General features: G+C 37.1%; 1 protein-coding gene across 2 annotated transcripts in view; it reads right to left on the bottom strand.

Moving 5' to 3' along the window:
• The window catches only part of TMEM38B (transmembrane protein 38B), a 68,004-nt gene that overhangs the window by 19,454 nt on the left and 23,475 nt on the right, over window positions 1–25,075 (bottom strand). For both annotated transcript variants that reach the window (XM_003260319.4, XM_012500830.2), the window contains exons 3-5: window positions 17,453–17,637; window positions 16,555–16,642; window positions 7,459–7,576 (exon numbers count right to left, since the gene is read on the bottom strand). In XM_003260319.4, coding sequence (XP_003260367.1) covers window positions 7,459–7,576; window positions 16,555–16,642; window positions 17,453–17,637 — 391 coding nt within the window. The remainder of the gene's footprint in view (window positions 1–7,458; window positions 7,577–16,554; window positions 16,643–17,452; window positions 17,638–25,075) is intronic.

Consider the following 25,075-nt stretch of genomic DNA (forward strand, 5'->3'; position numbering starts at 1 on the left):
CTCAAATTAATTTACAGATTTAAAGCAATCCCTATCAAAATAAGAGCTAGCTTCTTTGCAGAAATTGTGAAGTTGTTCCTAAAGTTCATATGGCAATGCTAGTGACCCAGAATACTCAAACAATTCCGAAAAAGAACAAGAAACTCAGAGGAGTCACACTTCTTTTTAATTATTTATTTTTCTTCATTCTTCAACTTTTATTTAAGATCAGGGGTACATGTACAAGATGTGCAGGTTTGTTACGCAGGTAAATGTTTGCCATGGTAAACTGCTGCACAGATCATCCCATCACACAGGTATTAAGCCCAGCATCCATTAGCTATTTTTCCTGATGCTCTCCCTCCCTCCACCTCCCCCTGACAGGCCCCAGTGTGTGTTAGGGAGGAGTCTCTCCTTTTCAGTATTTTGGACTAGACTCAGTAGAATGGTACCAGCAATTCTTTGTACCTCTGGTATAATTCAGCTGTGAATCCATCTGGTCCTGGGCTTTTTTCGGTTGGTAGGCTATTTATTACTGCCTCAATTTAAGAACTAATTACTGGTCTATTTGGGGATTCAACTTCTTCCTGGTTCAGTCTTGCGAGGGTGTATGTGTCCAGGAACTTATCCATTTCTTCTAGATTTTCTAGTTTATTTGCATAGAGGTGTTTCTAGTATTCTCTGCTTATAGTATAGTTAATAGTATAGTATTTTCTATATAGATGGTTGTTTGTATTTCTGTGGGGTCAGTGTTATCATTTCTGATTGTGTTTATTTGATTCTTCTCTGTTTTTCTTTATTAGTCTAGCTAGCGGTCTATTTATAAACATTTTCCAAAAACCAGCTCATGGATTTGTTGATTTTTTTGAAGGGCTTTTTGTGTCTCTGTCTCCTTCAGTTCAACTCTGATCTTGATTATTTCTTGTCTTCTGCTAGCTTTGGGGTTTCCTCTTGGTTCTCTAGTTCTTTCAGTTGAAGTAATAGGTTGTTAACTTGAGATCTTTCTAGGTTCTTATGTGGGCATTTAGTGCTATAAATTTCCCTCTTAACACTGCCTTAGCTGCATCCCAGAGATTCTGGTATGCTGTCTCTTTGTTCTCATTATTTTCAAAGAACTTCTTGATTTCTGCCTTAATTTCATTATTTACTGAAGAGTCATTCAGGAGCAGGTTGTTCAATTCCATGTAGTTGTCTGGGTTTGAGTGCATTTATTAAACTTGAGTTCTAATTTGATTGTGCTGTGGTCTGAGAGACTGTTTGTCATTATTTCAGTTCTTTTACATTTGCTGAGTGTTTTACTTCCAATTATGTGGTCAGTTTTATATTAAGTGCTGTGTGGCAATGAGAAGAATGTACATTCTGTTGCTTTTGAATGGAGAGTTCCGTAGACATCTATCAGCTCTGCCTGATCTAGGGCTGAGGTCAGGTCCTGAATATCTCTGTTAATTTTCTGTCTCAATGATCTAATATTGTCAGTAGGGTGTTAAAGTCTCCCACTATTATTGTGCGGAAGTCTAGGTCTCTTTGTAGATCTCTAAGAACTTGCTTTATGAATCTGGGTGCTCCTGTATTGGGTTCATATATATTTAGAATCCTTTACCATTATGTAATGCATTTCTTTGTCTTTTTTTTATCTTCATTAGTTTTAAAGTCTGTTTTGTCTGAAACTAGGATTGCAACCCTGCTTTTCTCTGTTTTCCATTTGCTTGGTAAATTTTCCTCCATCCCTTTATTTTGAGCCTACGTGTGTCTTTGCATAGAAGATGGGTCTCTTGAAGACAGAATACTGATGGGTCTTGGCTCTTTATCCAGCCTGCCATTCTGTGTCTTTAAATTGGGGCCTCTAGCCCATTTATATTTAAGGTTAGTATTGTTATGTAAATTTGATCCTGTCATCATGATGCTAGCTGGTTATTTTGCAGACTTGTTTATATGGTTGCTTCATAGTGTCACTGGTCTGTGCTTCAGTGTGTTTTTGTAGTGGTTGGTAATGGTTTTTCCTTTCCATATTTAGTGCTTCCTTCAGGAGCTCTTGCAAGGCGGGCCTGGTGGTGATGAATTCCCTTGGCATTTGCTTGTCTGAAAAGGATCTTATTTCTCCTTCAATTATGAAGCTTAGTTTGGCTGGATATGAAATTCTGGGTTGGAAATTCTTTTCTTTAAGAATATTGAGTATTGGCCCCCCAGTCTCTTCTGGCTTGTAGGGTTTCCACTGAGAGGTCCACTGTTAGTCTGCTGGGTTTCCCTTTGATGGTGACCTGGTCTTTCTCTCTGGCTGCCCTTAACATTTTTTCTTTCATTGTGACCTTGGAGAATCTGATGATTATGTGTCTTGGGGTTGACCTTCTCGTGGAGTATCTAACTGGGTTCCCTGGATTTCCTAAACTTGAATGTTGGCTTGTCTTGTTAGGTGGGGGAAGTTCTCCTGGATGATATCCTGAAGTATGTTTTCCAACTTGGTTCCATTCTCCTCATCTCTTTCAAGTACTCCATCATAGGTTCTGTCTCTTTACATAATCCCCTATTTCTCAGAGATTTTGTTCATTCTTTTTCATTATTTTTTCTCTATTTTTGTCTGCCTGTCTTATTTCAGAAAGATAGTCTTCAAGCTCTGAGCTGCTTTCCTCTGTTTCATGTATTCTGCTGTTGATACTTGTGATTGCATTGTGAAGTTCTCATGTTGTGTTTTTCAGTTCCATCAGGTCAATTCTGTTCCTCTCTAAACTGGCTACTCCAGCTATCAGCTCCTTTATTGTTTTATCATGATTCTTAGCTTCTTTGCATTGGGTTAGAACACGCCCCTTAAGCTCAGTGAAGTTCATTATTACTCACCTTCTGAAGCCTACTTTTGTCAAGTCAGGCATCTCAGCCTCAGCCTAGTTCCATGCCCTTGCTGCAGAGATGTTGCAATCATTTCGGGGACAAGAGGCACTCTGGCTTTTTGAGTTTTCACCATTTTTGCATTCTTTCTCATCTCTGTGGGTTTATCTACCTTTGATCTTTGAAGTTGCTGACTTTTGAATGGGGTTTTTGTAGGGTCTTTTTTGTTTATGTTGTTGTTGTTTTCTGTTTGTTTTTAATAGTCAGGCCAGTCTACCATAGGGTTGCTGCGGTTTGCTGAGGGTCCACTTCAGACCCTAGTTACCTTGGTTTTTCCCAAACCTCAAGGTATCATCAGTCAAGGATATGAAACAGCAAAGATGGCAGCCAGCTCCTTCCTCTGGAAGCTCTGCCCCAGGTGGGTTCTGACCTGCTGCCGGACCGAACACACCTGTAGGAGGTGGTTACCGATCCCTGTTGGGAGGTATCACCCAGTCAGGAGGAACAGAATCAGGGACCCACTTAAAAAAGCAGTCTGGCTGCTTTTTGGTAGAGGTGTGCTGCACTCGGGGAGACCTTCCTTGTCTGAACCATTTGGGCATTCCAAAGCCGGCAGCCTAGAACGGATGAGTCAACTGAGTCACAAAGATGGTGACTGCCCCTCCCTCTGGGAGCTCCATCTCAGGGAGAGATGGAGAACCCTGGCTGGAATGGATGAAGTCCCCATAGGGAGGTCCCCTCCAGTGAAGAGGAATGGATAATGGTCCGGCTTAAAAAAGCAGTCTGGTAATGATCTATTAAAGCAGCTGTGCTGCATTGTGGGGAAACTGTTTCTCACCTCTAACATTTGTATTCTCCAAAGCCAGCAGACTACAGCGGCTGGGTCTACCAAACCACAAAAATGGCGGCCACTCCTCCCCCTGAGAGCTACGTCCCAATAGAACCCTTTTGAAGTAGCTAAAGGCCCCACAGGAAGGTCCTGCCCAGTGAGGAGGAATGAATCAGGGTCCTGCTTAAAGAAGCAGTCTGGCCATGATCTGCCAAGGCAGCTGTGATGCATTGTGGGGGACCCTTCCTCATCTGGACTATTTGTATTCTCCAAAGCTGGCAGGCTGGAATGGCTGAGTCTACCAAACTGCATAGATGCCAGCCACCCCTCCCCGCAGGAACTCAAGACCTGTCTCAGGCAGATTCCAGCCTATTGCTGTTGGCAGGCTGCAACCCAAGCCAGTGGGTCTTAAATTGTGAGGCGCCATGGAAGTGGGGCCTGCAGCACAATGCTGCTTGGTTCCCTGGATTCAGCCCTCTTCCTAGGAATATGTACGGATGGATTTCCTCACTTGCTGAGGACTCCAGGGCCAGAGTATATAAACTCCTGGGTCTCTGTGTATGCCTGAGCAGCTGCTCTGCCAAAACTCCACACAGCTCTGTGTATCGGACCCAAGACCCTGGTGGCATGGGCTCACAAGGGGATCTCCTGATCTATGGGTTGCAAAGGTCCATGAGAGAAGCGTGGTTCCCTGGGCAAGATGGCATAATCACTCAATGCTTCCCTTGGCTGGCAGTGGGGGTTCCTTTGGCTCCATGCTGCTCCCAGGTGGGCCATGGTCCCCCACCCCACCGCTTTTCTTCCTTCTCCATGGGTTGAGCTGTCTGTCTAGACAGTCCCAGTGCAAGAACCTGGATATTTCAGTTGAAGGTGTTGAATTCACTTGCCCCTTTTCACTCCTTTCCATGAGTGCCATGGACCACAGCTGCTTCTAATCAGCCATCTTGGATCCTACCAGAGTCACACGTCTTGATTTCAAAACTAATTACAATGCTACAACAATTAAGACATAGTGGTAATAGCATAAGGACGGGCACACATATGGATGGAACAAAATTGAGAATCTAGAAATAAACCCTCAAATTTACAGTCAACTGATTTTTGACAAGATTGTAAAGGCAATTCATAAAGGAAAAGAACTGTTTTTACAATAAATAGTGCTCGGACAACTATATATCCACATGAGAAAACTTGGACAGTTCGTCATACCACACACAAAACTTAAAACAGATCATAAAAACTAAATACAAGAGCTAAAACTATGAAACTCTTGAAGGAAATATAGAGGTAAATCTTCATAACCTTAGATTTGGCAATGGTTTCTTAGCTATGACACACAAAGAATACATAATAAAAGAGAAAATAGGTAAATTGGACTCATAAAAAAGATGTGGGTTTTTTTTTTTTTTTTTTTTTTTTTGAGACAGTCTTTCTCTGTTGCCCAGGCTCGAGTGCAGTGGCGCAATCTCGTCTCACTGCAGCTTCTGCCTCCCTGGTTCAAGTGATTCTACTGCCTCAGCCTCCTGAGTAGCTGGGATTACAGGCACGCACAACTAATTTTTATATTTTTAGTAGAGATGGGGTTTCACCATGTTGGCTAGTCTGGTCTCAAACTCCTGACCTCAGGTGATCTGCTGACCTCAGCCTCCCAAAGTGCTGGGATTACAGGCGTGAGCCACTGTGCCCAGCCTTCATCAAAATTTTACCAGTTGGTGCTTCTAAGGGCACTATCAGTGAAAAAAAAAACTTACAGAATGGAAGAAAATATCTGCAAATCATTAAGTCTGATAAGATTCTAGTATCCAAAATACGAAAAGAATTTTACAACTCAACATTAAAACAAAATATAAATTGAAAATGGGCAAATGATCTGACTAGATATTTTTCCAAAGAAGATATACAAATACCTAACAAGCACAAAAAAGATACTCAGGTGTACATCAAAACCACAATGAGATGCCACTTCACACCCACTAGGGTGGCTATAATAAAAAAGACAATAATATGCGCTAGTAATGGTGTGGTGAAATTGGAAATCTCATACATTGCTGGTGGGAATATAAAAAGATAAAGCCACTTTGGAAAACAATCTATCAGTTCCTCAAAAGGATAAACAGAATTAACATATGGCCTAAAAATTATATTCACAGATGATATACTCAAGAGAAATGAATCACATGTCCACACAAAAATTTTTACATGAATGTTCACAGCTCATTATTCATATTAGCCAAAAAGTGAGACAATCAAAATGTCCATCAACTGATGAGTGGATAAATAAAATGGCCTACAGCTGGAAGTATTGGGGAAAATGTGAAATGACTTCCAAAGAATACGACATTTCTTTTTGGAGTGATAAAAATGTTCTAATACTGATTTGTAGTGATAATTGCACAATTCCATGAATATACTAAAAAACTATTCAATTATACACTAAGTGAATTATATGATATGTGATATGGTTTGGCTCAAACCATATATCACTCATATCTCCACTCTCAAACCTCACTTTGAATTGTACATGGGCAGGGCCAGATGAAGGTAACTGAATCATGAGGGTCTTTCCTGTGCTGTTCTTGGGATAGTAAGTCTCACAAAATCTGATGGTTTTATAAATGGGAGTTCCCCTGCACAAGCTCTCTTGCCTGCCACCATGTAAGATGTGCCTTTGCTCCTCCTCCGCCTTCCACCATGATTGTGAGGCCTCCCCAGCCATGTGGAAATGTGAGTCCCTTAAACTTCTTTTTCTTTATAAATTACCCAGTATCAGGTATGTCTTTATTAGCAGCATGAGAACAGACTAACAGAGTATGGAAAATATATCTCGATAAAGCTGTTAGAAAAAATATACATGGCTCAAAATGTGAGGACTGGAAGAGATTACATGTGAAGAGATTTTGCCTCCAATATTTGTCACCTGAATTACAGCCACAGACCATCTCCAATTCGGAGACTACTGAAATAAAAATAAATGATTCATAAAGTGACTTCATTCTAAGACACATATTTATATAATCTATCCTGTTTTCCTTTTAAAAATCCTGTAGATAAGTTTTTAGCCAAAAATATCTAGTCTAAAATAGAAGTGCCTATAAAATTTTCTAGACTTAAATAATAATCTTATTACAAAATTGTCTACTTGTGAATAGGGAACAAAATCATGGTTATGAATAGTCAGAATTAGACTCATGATACAGCTGCAAATAAAATTCATAAGATACGTCAGATACAGTGACAGAAAGACATGCATCCTCTCCAATCCTCTCAACAATCGTACAATGAAGATGAGAAAATTAGGATTCAGAGACATTAAGTGGCTTGCCTATTCAGGGATTAGGCAGCAAAACTGGAATTTGAACCCAAGACTGCCTGTCTCTAACCTATCTTCACGAAGGAATAAAGCTTCCACCCAGGCAATAGTAATAGAAAAGAATGACCACAAATATGTCCTAATACAAAATATTTGAAATGTTAGAGCTTAAAGGAAATTCAGAGAGTATCTGTCTCAAGTAGCTCATTTTACAAATGAGACAGTATCATCTTTGCAGTCTCTGATCAGCCTTGGCTATTTCCACTACCCTCTCTTCTCCAATATACTACTAGGCTATCTGCCACTGTTTCCTGATAGCCCTAGCATAAAGCAAATGAGAAATCACAGAAAAGCTAAGTTTTAGAAAGTCATGGATGTGCTGAGTAAAGCTCCCCAAATTATTCCTCTTAGATAATAACAATAAATAAATGTTCCTCTTACTTGTCCAGTATGCAGAATTGTATCAAAGGGGAATAGTTATACAGGATTTGTAATAATTATAGGTAGTTTGAATTCTTACCTTTGTGGCCACAATAAAGATGGTATAAAGGAACATAAGATTATGCTTTGATATTGCCAGATGCTGGGTGTGCTGGAATGTGAAGATAACTGACCCCAGCAGGGTTACCTTGGCAGGGCTGAAAATAAAACACATTTTAAATCAGCAAGTAATAAGTATGACATATTTCTATCTTTCTCAAAGAGTGCTCTGCAAAACAATAACTTAATGGGTTATTAATAGATGTAATGCAAAAATGAGTTTTTTTAAAACACTTTAAAAAGTGTTGAAAATGCTGAGGTACAGGATTAAGAAACTCACTCAAAACTGCTCAACTACATGGAAACTGAACAACCTGCTCCTGAATGACTACTGGGTACATAACAAAATGAAAGCAGAAATAAAGATGTTCTTTGAAACCAACAAGAACAAAGAAACAACATACCAGAATCTCTGGGACACATTTAAAGCAGTGTGTAGAGGGAAATTTATAGCACTAAATGCCCACAAGAGAAAGCAGGAAAGATCTAAATGTGACACACTAACATCACAATTAAAAGAACTAGAGAAGCAAGAGCAAACACATTCAAAAGCTATCAGAAGGCAAGAAATAACTAAGATCAGAGCAGAACTGAAGGAGATAGAGACATAAAAAAACCCTTCAAAAAATCAATGAATCCAGGAGCTGGTTTTTTGAAAACATCAACAAAATTGATAGACCACTAGAAAGACTAATAAAGAAGACAAGAGAGAAGAATCAAACAGACGCAATAAAAAATGATAAACAGGATATCACCACTGATCCCACAGAAATACAAACTACCATCAGAGAGTACCATAAACACCTCTATGCAAATAAACTAGAAAATCTAGAAGAAATGGATAAATTCCTCGACACATACACCCTCCCAGGACTAAACCAGGAAGAAGTTGAATCTCTGAATAGACCAATAACAGGTTCTGAAATTGAGGCAATAATTAATAGTTTACCAACCAAAAAAAGTCCAGGAACAGACGAATTCACAGCCGAATTCTACCAGAAGTACAAGGAGGAGCTGGTACCATTCCTTCTGAAACTATTCCAATCCATAGAAAAAGAGGGAATCCTCCCTAACTCATTTTATGAGGCCAGCATCATCCTGATACCAAAGCCTGGCAGAGACACAACTAAAAAAGAGAATTTTAGACCAATATCTTTGATGAACATCGATGCAAAAATTCTCAATAAAATACTGGCAAACCGAATCCAGCAGCACATCAAAAAGCTTATCCACCATGATCAAGTGGGCTTCATCCCTGGGATGCAAGGCTGGTTCCACATACGTAAATCAATAAATGTAATCCAGCATATAAACAGAACCAATGACAAAAACCACATGATTATCTCAATAGATGCAGAAAAGGCCTTTGACAAAATTCAACAGTCCTTCATGCTAATGACTTTCAATAAATTAGGTACTGATGGGATGTATCTCAAAATAATAAGAGCTATCTATGACAAACCCACAGCCAATATCATACTGAATGGGCAAAAACTGGAAGCATTCCCCTTGAAAACTGGCACAAGACAGGGATGCCCTCTCACCACTCCTATTCAACATAGGGTTGGAAGTTCTGGCCTGGGCAATCAGGCAGGAGAAAGAAATAAAGCGTATTCAAATAGGAAGGGAGGAATTCAAATTGTCTCTGTTTGCAGATGACATGATTGTATATTTAGAAAACCCCATAGTCTCAGCCTAAAATCTCCTTAAACTGATAAGCAACTTCAGCAAATTTTCAGGATACAAAATCAATGTGCAAAAATCACAAGCATTCCTGTACACCAAGAAGAGACAGAGAGCCAAATCATGAGTGAACTCCCATTCACAATTACTACAAACAGAATAAAATACCTAGGAATCCAACTTACAAGGGATGTGAAGCACCTCTTCAAGGAGAACTACAAACCACTGCTCAACGAAATAAAAGAGGACACAAACAAATGGAAGAACATTCCATGCTCATGGATAGGAAGAATCAATATTGTGAAAATGGCCACACTGCCCAAGGTAATTTATAGAGTCAATGACATCCCCATCAAGCTACCAATGACTTTCTTCACAGAATTGGAAAAAACTACTTTAAAGTTTATATGGAACCAAAACAGAACCTGCATAGCCAAGACAATCCTAAGCAAAAAGAACAAAGTTGGAGGCATCACGCTACCTGACTTCCAACTATACTACAAGGCTATAGTAACCAAAACAGCATGGTACTGGTACCACAACAGAGATGTAGACCAATGGAACAGAACAGAGACCTTAGAGATAACACTACACAGCTACAACCATCTGATCTTTGACAAACCTGACAAAAACAAGAAATGGAGAAAGGATTCCCTATTTAATAAATGGTGCTGGGAAAACTGGCTAGCCATATGTAGAAAGCTGAAACTGGATCCCTTCCTTACACCTTATAAAAAATTAATTCAAGATGGATTAAAGACTTACATGTTAGACCTAAAACCACAAAATCCCTGGAAGAAAACCTAGGCAATACCATTCAGGACATACACATGGGCAAATACTTCATGACTAAAACACCAAAAGCAATGGCAACAAAAGCCAAAATTGACAAATGGGATCTAATTAAACTAAAGAGCTTCTGCACAGCAAAAGAAACTACCATCAGAGTGAACAGGCAACCTACAGAATGGGAGAAAATTTTTGCAATCTACTCATCTGACAAAGGGCTCATATCCAGAATCTACAAAAAACTTAAACAAATTTATAAGAAGAAATCAAATAACCCCATCAAAAAGTGGGCAAAGGATATGAACAGACACTTCTCAAAAGAAGACATTTATGCAGCTAACAGACATATGAAAAAAAGCTCATTATCACTGGTCAACAGAGAAATGCAAATCAAAACCACAATGAGATACCATCTCATGCCAGTTAGAAGGGCGATCATTAAAAAGTCAAGAAACAACAGATGCTGGAGAGGATGTGGAGAAATAGGAAGGCTTCTACACTATTGGTGGGAGTATAAATTAGTTCAACCATTGTGGAAGACAGTGGCGATTCCTCAAGGATCTAGAACTAGAAATACCATTTGACCCAGTGATCCCATTACTGGGTATATACCCAAAGGATTATAAATCATGCTACTATAAAGACACATGCACACATATGTTTATTGCAGCACTATTCACAATAGCAAAGACTTGGAACCAACCAAAATGTGCATCAATAATAGACTGGATAAAGAAAATGTGGCACTTATATACCATGGAATATTATGCAGCCATAAAAAAGGATGAGTTCACGTCCTTTACAGGGACACAGATGAAGCTGTAAATCATCATTCTCAGCAAACCATCACAACAACAGAAAACCAAACACCACATGTTCTCACTCATAAGTGGAAGCTGAACAATGAGAACACATGGACACAGGAAGGGGAACATCAAACACTGGGGCCTCTTGGGGCCTGGGGGGCTGGGAGAGAGATAGTGTTAGGAGAAATACCCAATGTAAATGACGAGTTGATAGGTACAGCAAACCAACACGGCACATGTATACCTGTGTAACAAACCTGCACGTTGTACACATGTACCCCAGAACTTAAAGTATAGTAATAATAATTTTTAAAAAAGAAATACATGAGGCTTGGTAATTTATAAAGAAAAGTGGCTTAACTGGCTCACAGTTCTGCAGGAGGTACAAGCGTGGCACCAAAATCTGCCCAGCTTCTAGTGAGAGCCTCAGGAAACTTGCAGTCATGGCAGAAGGCAAAAAGGGAGCACATCACATGGTGAGACTGGGAACAAGAGAACGAGGAGGGAAAGGAACCAGACTTTCAAACAACCAGATCTCATGTGAACTCAGTGAACAAGAACTCACTTATCACAAGAGGATGGTAATAAATCATTCATGAGGGATCCGCCCCCATGATCTAATCACCTCCCACCAGCCCCCACCTCCAACACTGGGAATCACATTTCAACATGAGCTGGAGGGGACACACACCCAAACCATATCAACAGATAAATGGATAAAGAAACTGTGATATATACAGGTTGAGCATCCCTAATCCAAACATCTGAAATTCTAAATCTTCTAAAATACAAAACTTTTGGAGTACCAACACGATCAAAAGAAATGCTCATTGGAACATTTTGGTCTTCAGGTTTTTGAATTTGGGATGCTCAACCAAGTAAGTATATAATGCAAATATTCCAAAATCCAAAAATATCTGAAATCCACAACACTTCTGGGCCCAACCCCTTCAAATAAGAGATAGTCACCTTGTATATACAATGGAATACTATTTAGCCTTATAAAGGTAGATCTTGCCATTTGCTACGAAATGGATGAATCTAGAGGACATTATGCTGAATGAAATAAATCAGACACAGAAAGAAAATTACTGCATGATCTCACTTATACATGGGATCCCGGGGAAAAAAAAGTCAAATATACAAGGACAGAGAATAAAACCGCAACTACTAATGGGCAGGGTCGGGGGAGGAAATGCGAAATATAGGTCAATGGATACAAAAGAGCACACATGTAGGATGAACAAGTCTAAAGATCTAATATATAACACAAGGACTATAGCTAATTATAGTGTAATGTATTCAGGATTTTTGTTAAATGGGTAGACTGTGGCTGCTCTTGCTGCACACACAAAAAATAAGACACTGTGAGATGATGGATATGAAGCAGTATAATGCTCTCAGTAGTCTATGAAAAATTGAAGATATAATTGCTAGTACAACCAGTAAAAATAATAATTCAAAGAGGTATAGCTAATAAGCCAACAAGTAAATTAAAATGGAATTCCTACAAATATTCTCTTGGATTCAACAGAAGGCAAAAAAAAAGGACTAGAGGAAAAAATAAATAATAAAATCATAGACCTAAATGCAACCATATCAATAATTATGTTATTTTAATACAACTTATATATACTCATATATTTTATCACCCCAAATTACAAATTAATTGGACCAAGCCCTCCAGTTAAAAGGTAGAAATTACAACAGCCACCAATAGGACTAGGATTACAGACATGAGCCACTGCACCTGGCCTCTTTCTATTATTTATTTATTTTTTTAAGTGAACTGTAAAACAGCCTCAGTCAGATCCTTCAGGAAATATTCCAGAAGAAGGCACTATTATAGGAGATGAAAGCCCCATGTGCATTATTGCCCCTAAGACCTTCAAGTGGGACAAGACATGGAGGTGGAAGATGATGATACTGATGATCCTGACCCTGTGTAGGCTGAGGCTAATGTGTGTGTTTGTGTCTTCATTTTTAACAAAAAAAGTTTAAAAAGTAAAAAACAAATAAATCTTAAAAACAGAAAAACACTTATAGAATAAGAATACAAAGAAAGAAAATATTTTTGTACAACTGTATCATGTGTTTGTGTTTAAGCTAAGTGTTACTACGAAAGCTTCAAAAAGTTTTTAAAAATTTAAAGTTTATCAAGTAAAAATATTACAGTTAGAAGGAATAAGATCTAGTATTTGGTAGCATAATAGTACAATATAGTTAACAATAATTTATTGCACATTTCAAAATAACTAAAAGAGTAGAATTAGAATGTTCCTAATACAAAGAAATGATAAATGCTTGAAGTGATGGATATCCCAATTACCTTGATGTCATTACACATTGTATGCCTGGTTCAAAATATCACATGTACCCCATAAATATGTACTATTATGTATCCATAATACTTAAAAATAAAAAATTTTAAAAATAAGTAAAGGGAAATTTTTAAAAAAGAAAAAAGTTACAGTAAGCTAAGGTTAATTTATTAAAGAAAAATTTTTTCTATACATTTAGTGTTGCCTAAGTGTACAGTGTTTATAAAATCTACAGTAGTGCACAGTAACGTCCTAGGTCTTCACTTACGATTTGCTCAGTGGCTCACAGAGAGCAACTTCCAGTCCTGCCACCTTCATTCTTGCTAAGTACCCCATACAGGTATACCATTTTTTATCTTTCAGACCATATTTTTACCACATCTTTTCTGTTTAGATATGTTTAGATACACAAATACCCACCACTATGTTAAAATTGCCTATAGTAGTCACTATAGTAACATGCTGTAAAGGTCTGTAGCGTAAGAGAAATGGGCTATACCATATAGCCTAGGTGTGTAGTAGGCTATACCATCCAGGTTTGTGTAAGTATACTTGGTAACATTCACACAATGATGAAATGACACATTTCTTAGAACATATTCCCATCATTAAGCAACACATGACTATATACATAAACACAAGCCATCATAATGAACCAGTGATCTATCTCACTTGACCCAGTTGTTGATAATTCATACAGTCATCTAGTATGTATTATCTACTATGTGCTAGGTGCTTGAGACACAAGAGCATTCAAAAGAGACAAAAATCTCTGTCCCTGGCATTTTATATTCTTTGAAGGGTTGGGAGAGGAGCCAAGGGGAGGGGAGAATAAACAAAATGATTAAGTAAAATATATAACATGTTAGAAGGTGATAAATGTTGTAGAAAAAAGTAAAATAGAACGAGGTGTTGCAATTTTAAGCAGGGTAGGCCTCACTGAGAAGGAAGCATTGAGAAAATACTTTGAGCAAAGTAGATAAGGGAGTTAGCCATCTAAGAAAAATCGTTCTAGATAGTGATAAAAGCCAGGACTAACCTAGACCATACTTGACTTGCTCAAGCATGGAGTAGAGTGAGCAAAGGAGATAATAACAAGAGATGAAATCAAAGCAAACCGGAAAGGAAGAAAGGCACATTTGGAGGGCCTTATAGGCCATTTGGAGGAATCAATGCAAGGTATTCTGAACAAAGTAGAAACATAATTTGATTTTGGTTATAAAAGCCCAAAAAAATGTTTCATGGAAGGTGTTTCAAGGCATATACTCAAAATGAGAAAAATCTCCCCTGAATATCAAGAATATCTTATTTATAACTTCTCATTAATCAAAGCTTCCTTTGTTCTATTTCTAAACTACTTCATTCAAACTTAAAGGGGTATTTTTCAAGTTAAATATCCCAAAATTTGTTAGTTCACACAAATGTACTTCACCACTTGTACTGCCTTTCGACCTTCTTTTTTTTTTTTTTTTTTTGAGACAGAGTCTCGCCTCTGTCACCCAGGGTGGAGTGCAGTGGTGCGATCTCAGCTCACTGCAACTTCCACCTCCCAGGTTCAAGTGATTCTCGTGCCTCAGCCTCCTGAGTAGCTGGGATTATAGGTATATGCCATCACGCCCAGCTAGTTTTTGTATTTTTAGTAGAGACGGGGTTTCACCATGTTGCCCAGGCTCGTGTCGAACTCCTGAGCTCAGGCGATCTGCCTGCCTTGGCCTCCCAAAGTGCTAGGATTACAGGCATGTGCCACCATGCCCAGCCTCAACCTTCATTTTCAATCCATTATAATCTATTTTTAATCCAATTTAAATTAGAAAATGAGCTTCTTAAGTCTTTCCTCACCTTGCTTATTATAGTCACCATTCTCTAAGTCTTTTCCTTCTTGAATTATGGGAACAGTAACTATACTTCTCTACTTCATTTTTAGGTACATCAGAAACGTATCTGTGACTTATTTAAGACTGGGTCTCGGCCAGGCACAGTGGCTCAAGCCTGTAATCCCAGCACTTTGGGAGGCCAAGGCGGGTGGATCACCTGAGGTCAGGAGTTTGAGGCCAGCCTGGCCGACATGGTGAAACCCCATCTCTACTAAAAATACATAAATTAGCTGGGCGTGGAGGCACACACCCGAAATCCCAGCTACTTAGAGGAGGATGAGGCAGGAGAACTGCTTGAACCTGGGAGGCGGAGGTTGCAGTGAGCCCGAGACCACGCCACTGCACTCTGGCCTGGGTGATAAGAGCGAAACTCCGACTCAAAAAAAAAATAAAGACTGAGTCCAGCCAGGCACAGTGGCTCATGCCTGTAATCCCTGCCCCTTGGGAGGCTAAGGAAGGAAGATCACTTGAGGCAAAAGTTAAGACCAGCCTGGGCAACACAGCAAGACCCCATCTCTACAAAAATAAAAATAATGGCTGGGTGTGGTGCTTCACACCTGTAATCCCAGCACTTTTGGAGGCCAAGGTACAAGGATCGCTTGAGCCCAGTAATTCAAGACCAGCCGAGGCAACATAGTGAGATGAGACCCTGTCTCTACAAAAATTTTAAAAAGTAGCAGGGCATGATGGCAGATGCCTGTAGTCCCAACTACTCAGGAGGCTGAGGTGGAGGGATCACATGAGCCTAAGAGATCAAGACTGCAGTGACTGCACTCTAGCCTGGGTGACAGAATAAGACCCTGTCTCAAAAAAAAAAAATACAAATACAAAAATTAGCCAAGCATGATAGCACACACCAACTATTAATACTTGGGAGGCTGAAGTGGGAGGACTGCTTGAGCCTAAGAGGTCTAGGCTGCAGTGAGCTATGACTACACCATTGCACTAAAGCCTGAACAACAGAAAGAGAACCTGTCTCTTTAAAAAAGTAATAAATAAGACTAAGTCAGTGTCTTCAGAGAACAGATTATCTTAAATAGATGCAAAAGGCAGTTTGTATCACACAATGGGTTATTTCTCTAATCTTTCTCTTATTTTTATCTGTAATTAAGCTCAACTGACATTTTTTAAAGTAACTCAAAGGACTTTATGATAATGTATTGATTTGATCCCATAAACTTGACATTTTACTATCAGAACTACATATATAGCCTGAAATCTGGATGATGTCATAGTCATTAATGAAAATGCCAAGAGCCTATCACCGATTCATTTTCATCCAGAGAAGTCTATTCCTACATAGCTTTCACTTCATAAATATATACTCTTCCCATAATTCTACTATAATCTAGAGGGTTTTGTTTGGTTTTGCTTTCTAAGGAGAGAAACCCACAGAGAAGGAAAACATATATTTTAAACCACATTTGAGAAAGCAGACTTTTTAAAAGAACAAAATTTGCTAGTTCTCTTCCCATTATCATTACTGTTTATTTTTTCAGCTATATTCCACCCACATTTAAAGTCTCTAAAATGTTCTTAAAAAGGAATTTAGTAAGATCTAAGGGTAAACATCTAGGTATCAGTATAATTTATACCAACTTACTATGACATCTTCAGCCATTCATCACCTTCGGGTTTCCAGTCTCCTTTTACCAACCTCTCAAAATTCGTTATAATGGTACCACCTGCACCTAAAAATATGAAAATAAAACAAGAATATTTGGCCAAAATTTCTTGCAAAACATATTTAAAGGGGGCAATAATTCTATCACCTGATAAAACATTCCAAGAGGATTCCCAAAGTATAAATCTTGGAAAGAAGAAAAAAGTTGCCTTGTACATTTAGGGTACTAAAACAACTGCAAATCTTCCCTTTCACCAGCATGACAACTGTTAAAACTGGGGCCTCGAGCACAAAGATATGGTTAGAGGTTTGTTTCAGAACTGAAAAACAAAATCCTCTGCTTTATCATTTCCTTTCCTGATATGACTGGTTTTAGGTGCAGTATATTGTAAAAAGAGGTTAAAGAGATTTGTTCAATTCCTACATACAAAACAAAAAGGCAAGTGATGTAAAGTTCAATGATCATGAACCCACAGTCAATCATATTTACTATTTCTAGTAATTCTGAATGAAAAAAAAACACAGAAAAGACAGAGCAATATTTTTTATTCACATGTACCACATAATTTCTTATGTAAACTTATTTTATTTACAGTGGCACTATGCCTTAATTAACTATAAATCTTTCTGGTTCTGGGGATCTTAATCAAACCAATCATAAAAATTTTCTATCATAAGATAGGCTCAAAATAATGGCTTATGACTAGTACTAGTTTTGAATTAACTTTACTAGCCAACAGAAACAAGGTTTTTACCTTCCAAAAAGTCTCTGTTATTAAAGTATGTGATCCATTAATGTAACTAGAGAATTGTTCAGTAATGGTATTAATAATACACCAATAACAGAATATTTATGAACACATATTGTTAATATTACCTCGGGCCCATCCAATAGCTATCATGACTATCCAGCCATTTTTGTAATAGCTATTAGCATGTGTGACTCCACCTACTATTTTCCAAGTTCTGGTCACTTCCTTCATTCCCGAAGCCAGTAGTTGAACAGGTAGATATGAATAGCCCTGGGAAACTAGGTCATATGGGCAAAAAAATGTAATATACCTGAAAATAAAATGTAAACATTTTAATATATTAATGGAATCAGAAGAACAGAAATTAAAATCCAACCTAACAGCAATAACAATTTGGCAAAACACAACAAATGGAATTTTCCATATAAACATTTAACTTGATTTCAATAAAAGCACAACTTGGGTAGGGAGGCAGTTTTTTAAATCACACGAAACATATATCATCTGCCAAAAAGTCATGATCAGAGAAGAATGTAAATTGTGGACTTCTGAATACTTTATAGATACATGAAATATTTAGTGAGTTCTTAATTTGTGCCTATATTGTTCTAGAAGCTAATTGCTGAATCCAGTAACAAAACAAATGTATAATCGTTTCCACGGGTAGGAACTCCTACACAGTGCCTTTATCCTCTGGGAAATGAATTAGAGAAAGGGTCCTTTGGTAACAGCAAGGGCTACATTTCAATCTCAACTAACAGATTCACCTGTGCCCCACTGTGCAGGACATAAACTACAATCCACACAAAGGTACATGACGGCTCACAAGGAGGCATTTTTGTATTAAGGAAAAACACATTTCTATACAGCTGAAAGAATATGAAGCTGTTCTTTTAGTTCACTAAGCTTAAGTTTTAACTAAATTAAACTATGATTAAAAATAATTCATCCCATCTCTGGTAAATTATTTTACTAAACTTCATTTGTTCTAAGCATCTGTTCAAATACTAGCACTAAGATCTATTGGAAAACAAACTGCTTTTTTCTCTCCATTCTCCAAATACTCTGGCTGACAATTTTGGTGCTTAAAGTAGAAATATCTTCTTTCTAATGGGGTGAATAAAAGACATGGCATGAAAGAATATCATATCTCTTTTAAAAGAAGCTATTAATCTTATTGCAATTCATGATTTATAAAGTCAGAATTCTTCAATGTTCATGAAATATGAAATGTTTGCCAAAATACTGCTTCAGTGACTAAATAAAAAGATACAATAGTCTGTTTAGCCTAAAGCACCCTTCTTCTTCATCTCCACTTACCAATTCCTTCCTATTCTTCAAGGTATCACTCAAATATTACCATAGTCATTGACTTTGGGATTCTTGTTTTATTTTATCATCTCAGCTCAGACTACATTCTGATGGCTCTGTAAAACTAAACCAATTGGTTCCTATGCCTAAAAATAGCTCTTTATATATTTTTCTTTATAATATAAAATAAAGGCTATAATGCTCATAATGAACTATAATAGTTCTTAGATGACAGGAATCATTCATCTTGTTACCCTCTAACCTAAAACTCAGCATGATGAAAAGTAGCCCTGAATTAAATTATTTATTAGCAGTCAATCTGGATTCAAAATCCAAAATATAGCAAATCAAAGCATTAGTTGATAATTAAAGAGTTTGAGAAAAAAGAATAAACTATCTGAGAGTAGTAAAAAGATTTCTGAAGACCATTTGTATGGCTTTAAAATTTTACATGATCATATAAGATTTTTAAAAACAACTAGTATGATTTAAAATTTTTACCCATTCATAGAAAATTTGAAAGTCTCTGTATAGTTCTCTCTTTGAATATAGAAACTAATTTCTAAGAAGTTGGTTAGGTAATGGGGGAAAAGTATACACACTTAATTTTTAAATGTATTTTTATATCTATTATAGATTACATTAAGAAAGGGGGATTTGTTTTCACCTTAGCAGTAATTAGCACTCAAAAGTAAAATATTCAAAAAAAAACCAAAAGAATGTTACAAATGACCCATTTTCATTCCTTACACTAAGCCTAACTTTAACATGAGTTAAAAACTTATACTATTACAATCGCAATCTTGGACTTCTATATTCAACTACGTGACATTATAGTATGACATAAAAAGATTTGCAATTATTGCAACTCTTCTATTTAATCAGATCTTTCTAAAGCACACCTACAATAAGCTAACATTTTAAACAAAAAAAAACTGTTTTCATTTGAGAGTTAAGTAGCCACATGGCAAAAGAACAATTGTTTATTGTGCTCAGTAGACTTACAAGTAAACGTATCAGACCAATGGCACACTCAACAACCATTCCTGCTCTATAACAAATTAGCTTTTAAAATTCTTTTAATAAATCCCTCAACCAACACTTATTAGGTAATAACCTTGTAACCCTTCTGTAAACATAATTTCACCTTTAACTAAAATTATCACATCCAAGGTAACTTTAACTTGCAAAGTGCCTAAAGAAAACATATCACGAAAGGAGAGAGGAAGTGGAATGAGAATCACGAAAGGAGAGAGGAAGTGGAATGAGAAAACAACTGACTTCTCATACATTTAACTTGTATAGGTTAAGTTAATGGAGAGAAAAAATAACAAAAGAACAAACATCTCAAATGGGATACAAACAAGACCCTAGGCCACTAACAAATGAAATCTCAACCAGTTTAAGAAAAAGTGAGAGTAGAATTTAGGTTTATACAAAAAGTTAGGCAGAGAGAAGCTTCCCAGGCTTAGTCACTGAGAACTCTGTCTTCACTCTACTATCAATTCCACTCCTCTGTCGAAGACAGTATCACTTAACTAAGACAAAACACAAGGATAAACTAAATACAGTTCATGTTAGTCCAATACGACAGCTTTGTTCTTGCTCTTATCACTCCAACAAATTGAAAATTTTTTGTACATGCTTTGAAAAATACAGACAGAATGACACCTATAAAATGATACCTTTTGTTGTATTTTTCCTCATCTAAATGTAGTCTCGGTTACACAAATGTGTCCTATATAAGTAATTGATACTTGGAATTTTAAGAAAAATATATAGGAAACAAAAATAAACATAATAAAAAACTATAAAATATTTATTTCCCCCGGAAACAGCTTTTCAAAACAAATAAAACCTATGAAAGTGTACACAATACTATGACACACCAAGTTATTGTTTCTCTTTGCCAGCAGATGGTGCTAATTTCCAGATGTATACACTATGAGCTACTGTACTAAAGATTACCTTGCTTGCTTGTTGAAAAACATTTCTAACATCATTTTATCTCTCAAATTAAAATCAAACGGGCAGGGCACGGTGGCTCACGCCTGTAATCCCAGCACTTTGGCAGGCCAAGGCGGGAGGATCACGAGGTCAAGAGTTCAAGACTAGCCTGACAAAACATGGAGAAACCCTATCTCTACTAAAAAACACAAAAATTAGCCGGCATGGCGGCGGGCACCTATAATCCCAGCTACTTGGGAGGCTGAAGCAGGAGAATCACTTGAACCCAGGAGGCAGAGGTTGCAGTGAGCCGAGATCGTGCCATTGCACTCCAGCCTGGGCAACAAGAGCAAGACCCCATCTAAAAAAAAAAAAACAAAAAAAAAACCTCAAATGAAGCAAAGATTACAAATTTGTTCTAAATATGAAAACTTTAAAAAAGAAAATAGTAAAATACACTATGTCTTTAAGCCATAAATTTTTTATATTTAAGGATCTCTGAAGACAAAGAGAACATTCCTGTTTCCAGAGTACAAAACAATATACTGTGTAAGTACAGATTAAAGGACTAGCTACCCCAGGTTGGAATCCCAGCTTCAACTATTCAGTAACTGTGACACCTCAGGCAAGTTATTAACCCCTCCATGCCTCAATTACATGCATTTTAACATGTAATTGAATAAAATAATACCTATGTCACAGGGCTCTTGTCGGGTTTAAGTGAGATAATATAAGCAAAACACTTAGAAAACTGGGACACAGTAAAAGCTATGTAAGTAATTGCTATTATTGTTGTTTTGTAATGCCTAACAAAACACCCAGAACCAAGAAAACTGCCATCAACAAAAGAATAAAATATAGATATTAATATAATGGACTATACAGCAGGGGGAAGGTATGTTCTACAGCTACATACAAACACACAGATGAATCTCAGTAACATAATGTTGAATACAAATCTTAGCTTTTTTACGTAGTTTTAGCATATGTTTATATCCATAAACAATACAGTTGTTAAAGGTTTTATAAATAGAATCCTATGTATTTTTCTGTTTAAGCTCTATTCTTGAGATTTATTCTTATTGTGTGTGGTTATAATTACTAATTTTCACCAGTATTTACCATAACAGAATTAATATGCCATAATTTATCCATCCATTTCTCTGCTGACAGAGTTGTTCCCAGTTTTCCCTACTATAAATAGTGTTTCTAAAAACATTCTTGCACATATCTGTACATAAGCAACATTTTCTCTTGTTATATGCTTAAAGATTTATTTTAGGAAAGTGATTCTTAAACTCTATTAGATAATGCCATTATATTAATATCCGTATTTTTTCTTCTGTGGATGAGCATTTTTATTGCTTCTAGTTATTTCTCTGGGCATCAGAGAAGATAATGGTTACCTCTGAAGGTGGAAGAAAAGAGATGGAATGGGAGGAGACCATAGAAAGGACATGAAAACTAATGGTAAGGGTTCTGAGAAGATGGTAGTGGCTGCATACATTCTGATACTCTTCAAATTCCCATAAAAACATACAGAGAAACAAGATAGGAAAACCAAAATCCCATGCACGATAGTTGACTCTTCAACAACATGGGGGTTAGGGATGCCAACCCCTATGCAGTCAAAAATCCACATATAACTTCTGACTCTCCAAAATCTGACTATTAATACCTTACTGTTGACCACAAGCCTTACCAATAATATGAACAGGTGATTAACAGATATTTTTTGTTATATGTATTACATAATTTTTTCACTGTCACCTATCTGTCCCCGATGTATTCTTATAATTAAGCCACACAAAATGTTATTAAGAAAATGTTAAGGAAGACATAATGTAATTACTATTCATTAAGTGGAAGTGGATCATCATAAAAGTCTCCATTATTCTTCATCTTCACAAAGAGTAGGCTGACGAGGAGGGGTTGGTCTTGCTATCTCAGGGGTGGCAGAGGCAGAAGAAAATCTGCACATAAGTGGAGCCACACAGTTCAAATTCATGTTGTTCAAGGGTCAACTGTACTTACAACAAAACTATGTGACAAGGTATCCCCTCAAACCCCAAAATGCAAGTGGGTAGAGAAAAATCACCAACACCCACAACACTGTACTACCTGGCAAAAAGAAAAAGCAACAAGGTGGCCACTGATGAACTTAAGACCAAAATCATACCAAAATAGCTAATGGGTATTCACTGGAAAGCAGAGCAGACTCATTTGGAAACACCCACCCACACACACACACACACACACACAAATGCTACAACTGACAGAGGTTCTGGCATCTCTAATACCAGATAAGACAAAGACCCCATGATAAGAAGTCCTAAAAGGGTTGGAACAATTTAGTCCCTCTGAGCTTTAAGCTTTTGAAACTGATCCACCAGGGCTCTCTTCTATAATAAGCCCCACACTGAGAAGAAACTGAGAATAATCAAGCCTGAGCTCCCCACACTGAGAAGAAACTGAGAAGAATCAAGCCTGAGCAGAATACACCAGAAGAAAGAAAAGGTCCAGACCAAGCCAAGGAAGGTAAGAGATCCAAGAAATATCAAAAAGCAGGTCCTCAACTTTTGAACACTACATAAAAACAAAAGCAGGAGCTCTGTGAAGTCAAGAAAATATTTCCACCACATTCTGCAAGTTTATGAAAGCCAATTTCATATAAAAATGACCAAAAGTATCAAGATCAAATCCTATACAAAGTTATTACAAGAAAAAAAATAAGCAGACTGAATCCCTATAGACAATGTAAGCACTCAGGAAAATGTGCAAACAAAACAGATCAAAACTGTAAACTACTATTTCAAAACAAGCTAAAGACATTAAGAAAGTCATGTAAGACATAAAAGAACACAAATAAGAATAAGCAAAACTAAGAACCAAAGATTCAACACTCAGGAGAGAATAAGAGATAAAAGAAAAAAAAATCATTTCCAAAATAAAAAACAAACCAGAAAACACAAAGAGAAATAAACGTAATAGATAGTGTCTTCAAAGAAACAGCAGGAGAAAAGAGAAAAACAAGTGAAAAGCAGGTTAATTTTTTTAGAAATACAGATTTAAAAAAATTCCCTGAAGAAAGGCAAAGAAGAGCCAATATACCAATAATGAGTTCTTAACCAATGCAAAGGAAGAATACAAATACTAGTATTACTTTCTCAATTAAAAAAAAGTGTAGGTACCAAAAAGAACACACCACGTAGAAGAGAATACTGTCGCACAACAACCAACACCAAGATATTTTATTTAAATGACTGGACTTTAATGAAAAAATAAATCTTTAGCCATCTAGAAAAAAAAAAAGATCTTAAAAGAGAAAGAAAATTAAAAGATCACCAGACTTTCACAGCAGTGCTTTAAGCCAGAAGAAAATGGAGTAATATATTTAAAATGACAGTGTAAAATAGTACATTTATTGTTAAAATGGGAGAATTAATAGAACATAAGCAATAATAATTTTCTGTAATCATTTCCTTGGTAGTCTTTAACATTACTCTAAGACTACTGTGTGCATAATACAGAAAAAATCAGTAATGTTAGAATATATTAATTTAATCACATCCTACGTCCTTAAGCATCCAAATTCTTAGGGTGGAAGAAAGGAGATATATATGTAACAGGGAAAAAATTTAAAAAAGCTATATAGTCCTGAATTTGAATTAGAAATATGAATATGAACTCATGAGTTATTTTATCTTCATTTTTCCTAGCTCTGTTCACTAAAAAGGCCTAGACATAATGATCAACCCAATAACAGTGAGCGTCTCTAGCACTCAAATTGTGGTCTTGAAATGCCATTGCTCACCAAAAGAAACCAGAACGTCTTAGAGAAACAAGTGATTCCAGAAGAAAAGAACACGATGAATCTTACACCACCAGGTAGAAAGTAAACTAGTTCAAAATCTGTCTCAGGAGTCAATCTGAAGAGGCTTCCACTGCCTGAAGATGGGATAATTAGGGCTTTGATATGAAAATAACTGAAATTTTATTGAAACCAATGAAATATGGTTAGTCCATGAGCTCATAATTATTTTATTTAAGCTGGTATCTTTAGAGGATGACAGAGATCCAGTTCATTATACTGAAAATTAGTAAATGAAAGGAAAGAACCAAGCATTACCTTTCCAGTATGAAGTGTATAGCTGGTTTCCAAATAGATGATAAACAAGAAGTATCTATTTGTATTTTGGGATCTTTGGGATGTCACTCTTCTGGACAGAAACCTTTGTGGCTGGTGGCACCCTTGACCAAGCTCTTGTCCTGTGTCCAGGAAGAATGAAGTATTCAGACAAGTGGAGGGTGAGCAAGACAAAGAGAAGCTTTGTTTAGTGTTAGAGCAGCTCAAGAAGACCCATCAGCTCCTCTTTGTAGGCAGGTCATCCTGTTGAGTGTGCAGCTGTCAGCAGAGAAGAGGGCAGGTGGCTCCTCTCTGCAAGCAGGTCCTCCCATTGTCTCTGCAGCTCTCAGCAGGGAGGAGGCTC

This window comes from Nomascus leucogenys, chromosome 1a, assembly GCF_006542625.1.
Source record: "Nomascus leucogenys isolate Asia chromosome 1a, Asia_NLE_v1, whole genome shotgun sequence".
Taxonomy (NCBI): Eukaryota; Metazoa; Chordata; class Mammalia; order Primates; family Hylobatidae; genus Nomascus; species Nomascus leucogenys.